The sequence below is a fragment of the Tachysurus vachellii genome, chromosome 17 (genome assembly GCF_030014155.1).
Source record: "Tachysurus vachellii isolate PV-2020 chromosome 17, HZAU_Pvac_v1, whole genome shotgun sequence".
Lineage (NCBI taxonomy): Eukaryota > Metazoa > Chordata > Actinopteri > Siluriformes > Bagridae > Tachysurus > Tachysurus vachellii.
Genome location: NC_083476.1, coordinates 520,001 through 530,000, shown reverse-complemented (window position 1 = coordinate 530,000; position 10,000 = coordinate 520,001). Strand labels below are relative to the sequence as shown.

Genomic DNA, 10,000 nt, shown 5'->3' with positions numbered 1-10,000 from the left:
TTCACAAGCACATCACTCTGTTAAAGCTTCCTGTTCGCTCAGCTCTTACAGACAGAAGAAAAAAAAGTGTATGTTTACGAGCAGCTCGTGTTCTAGTGTCTTGTCCACTGGCTGCAGGGACGGTGATGAAGCACTGAAGCTGCGGCTTTTGACGAAAAGCCATGACACAGCTGATTACAACATGTATGAGTGTGTAAAGGAGCTGTGTGTGAGAGTGTAACGGTCAGGATGGTGATGGTGTTGATAAAAAGACTCATACAGTTATGTCTGAACCAGACGACATATTAAAACAAATCTAATAGGAGTCTCTTATATTAATAATAGTTTAACAAAATAGGTTCTGCACTCATTATTCTGAAGATATAGAATAGACATTCAGCACAGATATTTTGTGCAAAGCCATGAGACATTAAATGGGGGTGTGTGTGTGTGGGTGTCGGTGTGTGCGCACGTGTGTGTGTGTGTGTGTGTGTGTGTGTGTGTGTGTGCGTGTGTGTGTGTGTGTGTGTGCGTGTGTGTGGGTGTGTGTGTGTGTGTGTGTGTGTGTGTGTGTGTGTGTGTGTGTGTGTGTGTGTGTGCGCATGTGTGTGTATGTGTGTGTGTGTGTGTGTGTTACATCTGAGGTCTGATGACTGATAATTTCAGTATTAAATCCTCACTAAGATGTTAATTCCACTCTGAATCCTGCTGATTATACAACATTATAGCAGAATGGAAATAACTGTGTTTAAAGGCACCACACTGTAACGTATCAACACCAGATCACTTCCTGTAATAAAGAAATTATTTACTTTTTTATTAATAATATAATAAAACCCTGGTGAGTTAGGGTGAACGTCTGCCGCTGTCCTCACTCTCCATTTCTTTATCTGGAACAGAGATTCATGCTCCTTGTCATTTTTTTCCTGAAGTTGTGGGCGAGCTCCTCGTCTTTCCAGCTCTCCGTCTCCATGGCAGAGTTTCTGTCGTTGGTTCTGTTTCCAGAGACAGAATAACTCAGAAAACCTCAGAATAACTCATCACGCTCACTCGCCTCCTACACATTCTGTCAATCTCACAAACACCATTCACTACGTTTGTGTGGGAAAAATAGCTAAAAACAGCAGCCATTTCAAGTCAGTGTGGGGGAGGGGAGTGTCAGTTCAGTGTGGGGGAGGGGAGTGTTAGTTCAGTGTGGGGGAGGGGAGTGTTAGTTCAGTGTGGGGGAGGGGAGTGTTAGTTCAGTGTGGGGGAGTCGATTCAGTGTGGGGGAGGGGAGTGTTGATTTGGTGTGGGAGAGGGGCGTGTCAGTTCAGTGTGGGGGAGGAGAGTGTCAGTTCAGTGTGGGGGAGGAGAGTGTCAGTTAAGTGTCGGGAGTCGATTCAGTGTGGGGGAGTGTCAGTTCAGTGTGGGGGAGGGGAGTGTTAGTTCAGTGTGGGGGAGTCGATTCAGTGTGGGGGAGGGGAGTGTCAGTTCAGTAGGGGGGGTGTTGATTCAGTGGGGGGAGGGGAGTGTTGATTCAGTGTGTGTGGGGGGAGTGTTGAGTCAGTGTGGGGGGAGGGGAGTGTTAGTTCAGTGTGGGGGAGGGGAGTGTTAGTTCAGTGTGGGGAGGGGAGTGTCAGTTCGGTGTGGGGGAGGGGAGTGTCAGTTCAGTGTGGGGGAGGGAAGTGTTGATTTGGTGTGGGAGAGGGGCGTGTCAGTTCAGTGTGGGGGAGGAGAGTGTCAGTTAAGTGTCGGGAGTCGATTCAGTGTGGGGGAGGGGAGTGTCAGTTCAGTAGGGGGGTGTTGATTCAGTGGGGGGAGGGGAGTGTTGATTCAGTGTGTGGGGGGGAGTGTTGAGTCAGTGTGGGGGGAGGGGAGTGTTAGTTCAGTGTGGGGGAGGGGAGTGTTAGTTCAGTGTGGGGGAGTGGAGTGTCAGATCAGTGTGGGGGAGGGGAGTGTTAGTTCAGTGTGGGGGAGGGGAGTGTCAGTTCAGTAAGGGGGAGGGGAGTGTCAGATCAGTGTGGGGGAGGGGAGTGTCAGATCAGTGTGGGGGAGGGGAGTGTCAGTTCAGTGTGGGGGAGGGGAGTGTCAGTTCAGTAAGGGGGAGGGGAGTGTCAGATCAGTGTGGGGGAGGGGAGTGTCAGATCAGTGTGGGGGAGGGGCGTGTCAGTTCAGTGTGGGGGAGGGGAGTGTTAGTTCAGTGTGGGGGGGGAGTGTTAGTTCAGTGTGGGGGAGGGGAGTGTCAGATCAGTGTGGGGGAGGGGAGTGTTAGTTCAGTGTGGGGAGTCGATTCAGTGTGGGGGACGGGAGTGTAAGTTCAGTGTGGGGAGTCGATTCAGTGTGGGGGAGGGGAGTGTCAGTTCAGTAGGGGGTGTTGATTCAGTGGGGGGAGGGGAGTGTTGATTCAGTGTGTGTGGGGGGAGTGTTGAGTCAGTGTGGGGGGAGGGGAGTGTTTGTTCAGTGTGGGGGAGGGGAGTGTTAGTTCAGTGTGGGGGAGTGGAGTGTCAGATCAGTGTGGGGGAGGGGAGTGTCAGTTCAGTGTGGGGGAGGGGAGTGTTAGTTCAGTGTGGGGGAGGGGAGTGTCAGTTCAGTGTGGGGGAGGGGAGTGTTAGTTCAGTGTGGGGGAGGGGAGTGTCAGTTCGGTGTGGGGGAGGGGAGTGTCAGTTCAGTAGGGGGGAGGGAAGTGTTAATTCGGTGTGGGGGAGGGGCGTGTCAGTTCAGTGTGGGGGAGGGGAGTGTTAGATCAGTGTGGGGAGTCGATTCAGTGTGGCGGAGTGTCAGTTCAGTAGGGGGGGTGTTGATTCAGTGTGTGGGGGGAGTGTCGAGTCAGTGTGTGGGGGAGTGTCGAGTCAGTGTGTGGGGGAGTGTCGAGTCAGTGTGTGGGGGGAGTGTCGAGTCAGTGTGTGGGGGAGTGTCGAGTCAGTGTGTGGGGGAGTGTCGAGTCAGTGTGTGGGGGGAGTGTCGAGTCAGTGTGTGGGGGAGTGTCGAGTCAGTGTGTGGGGGAGTGTCGAGTCAGTGTGTGGGGGGAGTGTCGAGTCAGTGTGTGGGGGAGTGTCGAGTCAGTGTGTGGGGGGAGTGTCGAGTCAGTGTGTGGGGGAGTGTCGAGTCAGTGTGTGGGGGAGTGTCGAGTCAGTGTGTGGGGGGAGTGTCGAGTCAGTGTGTGGGGGGAGTGTCGAGTCAGTGATGCAGCTGTGAGAATTAAATGTGAAGGAGACTTTAGAGTGAGAAGTGTGTGATGATGTCAGAGGAACATCAGGACTGAACTAATGATTTACTCTGTGTGTTAGAACAGAACACGGCTAACGTCCTAGAGCTGTGTTTCAAATCACATTTGTTTACATTTACTTTTTTATTTCTCCTTAGTGTATAAAATAAAAACAGTGAAATCACAAAACCATTTTACTAATTTGTCAAAAAATATGTGAATAAAAAAGATAAACAAACCGTAACGATCACCTGAGTGTAGAGAATGAATAACGTAAGCTAGCTGCATACACACAGTTTAGCTAAAGTTAGCATTAGCGCTCCTGAACTAGCTATCTGATGGTAAATAGATGAATCTACCAGGTATTTATTATCTATATCAATAAAAACTCAGTGTATGTGTAAATAAACCTTTGTGTGTGTGTGTGTGTGTGTGTGTGTGTGTGTGTGTGTGTGTGTGTGTGTGTGTGTAGGCATCACTACAGTGCTAACGATGACGACTCTGAGTATTAGTGCTCGTCACTCACTGCCTAAAGTCTCCTACGCCACCGCCATGGACTGGTTTATCGCCGTCTGCTTCGCCTTTGTCTTCTCGGCCCTCATAGAATTTGCCGCCGTCAACTACTTCTCAACCGTGCAGGCCAACCGAGAGCGTCGCCGTGCCAACACCGCCCGAGCTGCCATGGCAACCGCAGCCAAGAGCGACAGCAAAGACATTACGGTAACATTCTACTTCGGTCTGTCCATCAGTCCATCACATAAAAGCTGATGATTTAATGATGAACAAACATCCAGTACAGGAGAATGAACTGATCCTTAATTAACACCTGTCCTTTACTCCGCCCTTTTCACCTGCTTTAACTGGGAACAAACAAATGATGGATTTATTTGTTTGTTTATTTATTTTAGGAACCATAAATATCAATTAAAATAGAATTAATGAAGAGTTTGAGTGGAATTCCTGAAATCTGCATTGTGAACATTTAAAGAGTTTGTGATGAAACGTAAACAGATTCTTTAACAGATTTGGTATTTGTGTGTGTGTGTGTGTGTGTGTGTGTGTGTGTGTGTGTGTGTGTGTGTGTGTGTATGTGTGTGTGTGTGTGTGTGTGTGTCAGATGTATATCACAGTGTGACTCCTCACTCCTGCTGTATTAACCCTTCTGTTCTGCTCAGGTATTTATTTAGAACAAAAACACAGAGAATTAGAAATTATGTTGCTGAAATTAAACCTTGTGTTAAAGGTCCATCTGTGTGGAATTCGTTCATGTGAAAATAAACAAACAAACAAACAAACAAACAAATAAATAAATACAATTCTAAAGGCTGGTGTTTGTAAATGTGACGGAAAACCTTCATTATTAACGAGTGCTTATTTATATAACTTGTATTTATGTAACTATAAATGGATAAATCTCTCAGCTGTGTGTAGCAGTCAGAGGTAAAGCTATGAGTTTTATTCTTCTCTTCACATTTACACGTCTTACACACGTGACGTATTGATTTATTAAGGTGAAGTCACAGAAGCAGAGGAAGCTGTAACTCTAAATGGGTAAAAATCATGTTGTGTCATTCACTGGTAAATAAGGATAAAAGTTTGAGAGGAAAAAAAAAACCACGTACAGTTAGAGGATAATCAGTGACTGGAGACTGGATGACTTTACAGATCTTCCAGTAAGCAGGTAATTTTACACACATCGGTGTGTTAGTGTTTGATTAGATTAAAGACCTAAAGGCTGAAAGACAGGAAGCTCTTCATCTCTTTTCATTCCCACAATCATGATATTTTCTGCTAGCATCTTTAACTTGTTCAGTATCTTTAGCTCATTTAGTGCTTGTTTCCTTCATGATCAGACTTGAAACTGATGGACACTGGGGAACATTAGCATGTGGTGTGTTTGAGATTTTCAGAGCAGTTACTGGTTCAGTTCTAACTGATGTTGATGCTTTCAGTCTGATCTAAAAGCTGAAGGATGTGATTACATGAGATTCTGTAGAAATTTCCCTGCTCTGTGTCGTGTTGATGGTTTTCCTCCTGCTGTGTTTTCTGTTTCAGTCTCTGGTGGATCCCAGCAGTGTTCTGAAGAAAAGGTTGAACTCAGTGCCACAGAAGGAGACCTCTGTGGTTCCTGCGAGCCCCAGTCCAGATTTACATCAGCAGGGTACAGCCACGCCCGCTAACACTATGCTAAATGGCACTAGCATCATCGATAAATACTCTCGCATCCTCTTCCCTCTGTCCTTCGGCGCATTTAACCTTGTTTACTGGATTGTTTACCTCACCAAGGACCCCATGGAAACAAGGTATGTATGTGTGTGTGTGTGTGTGTGTGTGTGTGTGTGTGTGTGTGTGCGTGTGCATGTGCGTGTGCGATGAGTGTGTGTGTGATGTGTGTGTGTGTGTGTGCGCGTGTGTGAGTGTGTGTGCGTGTGTGTGTGTGTTTGTGTGTGTGTGTGTGAGTGTGTTTGTGTGCATGTGTGTGTGCATTCACGATAAGTGTGTGTGTGTGCGCGTGTGTGAGTGTATTTGCGTGTGTGTGCGTGTGTGCGTGTGTGCGTGTGTGTGTGTGTGTGCGTGTGTGAGTGTGTGTGCATGTGTGTGTGTTTGTGTGTGTGTGTGTGAGTGTGTGTGTGCATGTGTGTGTGCGTGTGCGATAAGTGTGTGTGTGTGTGTGTGTGTGTGTGCGTGTGAGAGTGTGTGTGAGTGTGTGTGAGTGTGTGTGCGTGTGTGCGCGTGTGTGTGAGTGTGTGCGTGTGTGCGTGTGTGCGTGTGTGTGTGTGTGTATGTGTGTGTGTGTGTGTGTGTGTGTGTGTGTGTGTGTGTATGTGTGTGAGTACGTAATAATGGAAACATTTTTAGGGAAAAATAATCCTAGTTTATAAAACAAATGTTTAAAATAAAGCTGTAAATATTGATTTTAGTTTAATTTTAGAATAAAGATATTTAGATTTATTTTCAAATTTAAAAATGTAATTAAATCTCAGCTAATAAAATTAAATTACAATGTAATCATGGTTATAATTTTTATATAGACCCACATACACACACATACACACACACCCAAACACACACATATACACACACTCGCACATACTCACACACATACACACACACACACAATCACACACACACTCACACACATACACACACCTGCACTCTCTCTATCACACAAACGCACACACCTGCACTGTCTCTCTCACACACACACCTGGATGGACATTTAGAGGCTGTGCAGCTGCTGTCAGAACCATACAGAGACGAGAAGAGGGTGTGTGTGTGTGTGTGTGTGTGTGTGTGTGTGTGTGTGTGTGTGTGTTTGTGTTCAGCCCTGTTGCATTGCTTTGGTTTATAAATCTCTCAGGAGGAAAGTGGGACAGGGAAAAGTGGTCTAAAAGAATGTGTGTGCGTGCGTGTGTGTGTGCACGTGTGTGTGTGTGCGTGTGTGTGTGTGTGTGTGTGTGTGTGTGTGTGTGCGTGTTCGTGTGTGTACTACCTGCAGGCTATACACTCCTCTTTATTGCCCACTTGAGTGCCAGAAACATCTCTGTTATAAATCAAGCGCACTAAATGTCGCTGTAGTGTGAATCGTGTGCAGCTGCTGTTCGTCCTCACTGTAATGTAATAATCAGTCATTATAGCTGCTGTCTGGCCTCAGTGTGTGTGTGTGTGTGCGTATGTGTGTGTGTGCGCGCATGTGTGTGTGTGCGTGTGTGTGTGTGTGTGTGTGTGTGTGTGTGTGTGTGTGTGTGTGCGTATTATACATGCAGGATTTGGTGTCCTAAAGAACCCTCTCCAGTTTATATCCAGTGGTGTTCTGATCACACCCTTGTTCACTACCTCTGCTCACTCAGTCTTAGATCTCTTTAGTCTGCACTTCATCACAGTGATCATGTACACAGGTGGAATTTCTGTAGTGTGAATATTCCTAATAATGCAGTAGTGTCTCTTACATCTGTAATAAGTCGTTACTGTCATCCTGCATCTGATATGACTGTTCACTTCACTCCTCACACCCTGTTCACTATACAGGCTCACTACAGAGTGTTCACTACAGAGTGTTACTACAGAGTGCTGACCACAGAGTGTTCACTTCAGAGTTTTCACTAAAGAGTGTTCACAACAGAGTGTTCACTACAGAGTGCTCACTACAGAGTGTTCACTACAGAGTGTTCATTACAGAGTGTTACTACAGAGTGCTGACCATAGAGTGTTCACTTCAGAGTTTTCACTAAAGAGTGTTCACTACAGAGTGTTCACTACAGAGTGTTCACTTCAGAGTTTTCACTAAAGAGTGTTCACTACAGAGTGTTCACTACAGAGTGCTCACTACAGTGTTCACTACAGAGTGTTACTACAGAGTGTTACTACAGAGTGCTGAACATAGAGTGTTCACTTCAGAGTTTTCACTAAAGAGTGTTCACTACAGAGTGTTCACTACAGAGTGTTCACTTCAGAGTTTTCACTAAAGAGTGTTCACTACAGAGTGTTCACTACAGAGTGTTCACTACAGAGTGTTCACTACAGAGTGTTACTACAGAGTGCTGACCACAGAGTGTTCACTTCAGAGTTTTCACTAAAGAGTGTTCACAACAGAGTGTTCACTACAGAGTGTTCATTACAGAGTGTTCACTACAGAGTGTTCACTACAGAGTGTTACTACAGAGTGCTGACCATAGAGTGTTCACTTCAGAGTTTTCACTAAAGAGTGTTCACTACAGAGTGTTCACTACAGAGTGTTCACTTCAGAGTTTTCACTAAAGAGTGTTCACTACAGAGTGTTCACTACAGAGTGCTCACTACAGTGTTCACTACAGAGTGTTACTACAGAGTGTTACTACAGTGTTACTATAGAGTGCTCACTACAGAGTGCTGACCATAGAGTGTTCACTACAGAGTGCTCACTACAGGGTTTTACTACAGAGTGCTCACTACAGATTGTAGATAAAAGTAACATTGTGACTTATTCTGCTGTTGTAACTATCCAACTGCCCTGTAAGCAGTAAGTCAACCCTCACATGTGCCCCCAGGGTCAAACACTCTGACTGCTGACTGATTAAAACAGTGTAAGGAACTGAAGCTTCTGAGGAATCAGGATGATGTTTCTCTCTTTCTCTCGTCTGTACAGGGAGGACTGAGCAGACCATCTCTCAGGAGACCGAGGGACAGATGGAGGATAAAAATCTGTCATCATCTCAATCCGTGTCCTTTAATGTGTGACAAATGGAAAACAGCTTTATTTAACCTTCATTTAAACCTTTTACCTTTTATATCTAACCTTTATTTAATAAGCCAAAGATCTTTGTATTGTTTTCACATTAGAAAGGATTCTGCAAAGGTTCAGTAGATTATTAATGCTTCTTAGCCTCCAGTCATCAAGGGGATAAATGTTAAACTCCTGAAGGGTTCCAGATATGAAGAAGAACATAATAAAGGGTTCTACTTTAAACCGCTCTTAAAAATGTTACCAGCTACTGTAGAAAAAAATGGTTCACTTCTTTAAGGGATCACTGAATTATTAAGGGTTCTTGTCTCAATAAGCAAGTGCTACTGGGAACCATATCATATACTAGTGTGAACACAGGGAATAAAACACACGCACACACACACACACACACACACACACACACACATATATACAGTATATATATTACATAGAAACTATGCACTGACTTATACACTTACACAGGAAGTAGGACGTCCTTGCAGCTGTACATTTACAGTGTCCTACTCACAAACACACACACGCACACAAACACACGCACACACACACACACACACACACGCACACACACACACGCACACACACGCACACACACACACACACACACACACACACACGCACACAAACACACGCACACACACACGCACACACACGCACACACACACGCACACACACGCACACACACACACACACACACACACACACGCACACACACACACACACACACACGCACACACACACACACACACACACACACGCACACACAAACTAGAGATGCAATACAGAAGCTAAGCCATTGAATTTATTTATATTTTTGACTTTTTTAAATTACAGAAATTTACTTTTTATCTATTTATAGGTACATTTAAGGCAGTGAGTGATTTCCTGTTGTCTGTTGTGTTTATAATCAGTTATAAACACTCAGCAGTCTCACCAGAGAGCTGACTGGTACACAGAGCTCACACTGGAGACTCCTTCTTCATGTATTTTAATTAAATAAATGTCTCCTTACTTTAGAATATGTCACCTTAACAGATACACACATTTTTCACCCCGTTGCTATAGAAACAATAATGTATTTATTATAAAATAATAAAAAAAACTATATGATGTCAGTGTAGGAAGAGACTGTGATAAACAGGTTGGCAGTCTGTGTGTGTGTGTGTGTGTGTGTGTGTGTGTGTTGCTAAAGTGAGTCAACCCCATATAATTATGCAGATGATTATAAATAACCTGCAGATATATGGATGTAAATACGCTGCGTTTTGTTCCGTGTCTTAATTACAAACTGAGTCATCGTATGCAAATCATCGCTGCTAAAAGCTACGGTGTTCAACACCACTTAAATGTGGAAAACAAGCCACAACAATACGATTTAATTATAGACAGTTTAAAAAAATCGACAAACGTTCTAAATGAACATCAAACATGAATACAGGGAGCTGATATTCAGGGAGCGCTGAGGAGAACTTGGATGACATCACTTCCTGCTTATGCAAATAAGAATCCAAAATAAACTGAAAATAATTTCACTCTTGTTCATTTTCAGTTGAAGCAGCAAATAAGTATGCAAGGAATCATGGGATAGCATGTGACCAGAGTTATTGTGGCTA

The 10,000-nt window shown here is 44.7% G+C and overlaps 1 protein-coding gene across 1 annotated transcript in view; it reads left to right on the top strand.

The window, feature by feature from the left end:
- Window positions 1-8,619, top strand: part of gabra6b (gamma-aminobutyric acid type A receptor subunit alpha6b) — a 15,099-nt gene extending 6,480 nt beyond the window's left edge. The window contains exons 8-10 of the mRNA XM_060891019.1: window positions 3,639-3,886; window positions 5,222-5,469; window positions 8,292-8,619. Coding sequence (XP_060747002.1) covers window positions 3,639-3,886; window positions 5,222-5,469; window positions 8,292-8,301 — 506 coding nt within the window. The 3' untranslated portion in view covers window positions 8,302-8,619. The remainder of the gene's footprint in view (window positions 1-3,638; window positions 3,887-5,221; window positions 5,470-8,291) is intronic.
- Window positions 8,620-10,000: the final 1,381 nt, after the last annotated feature.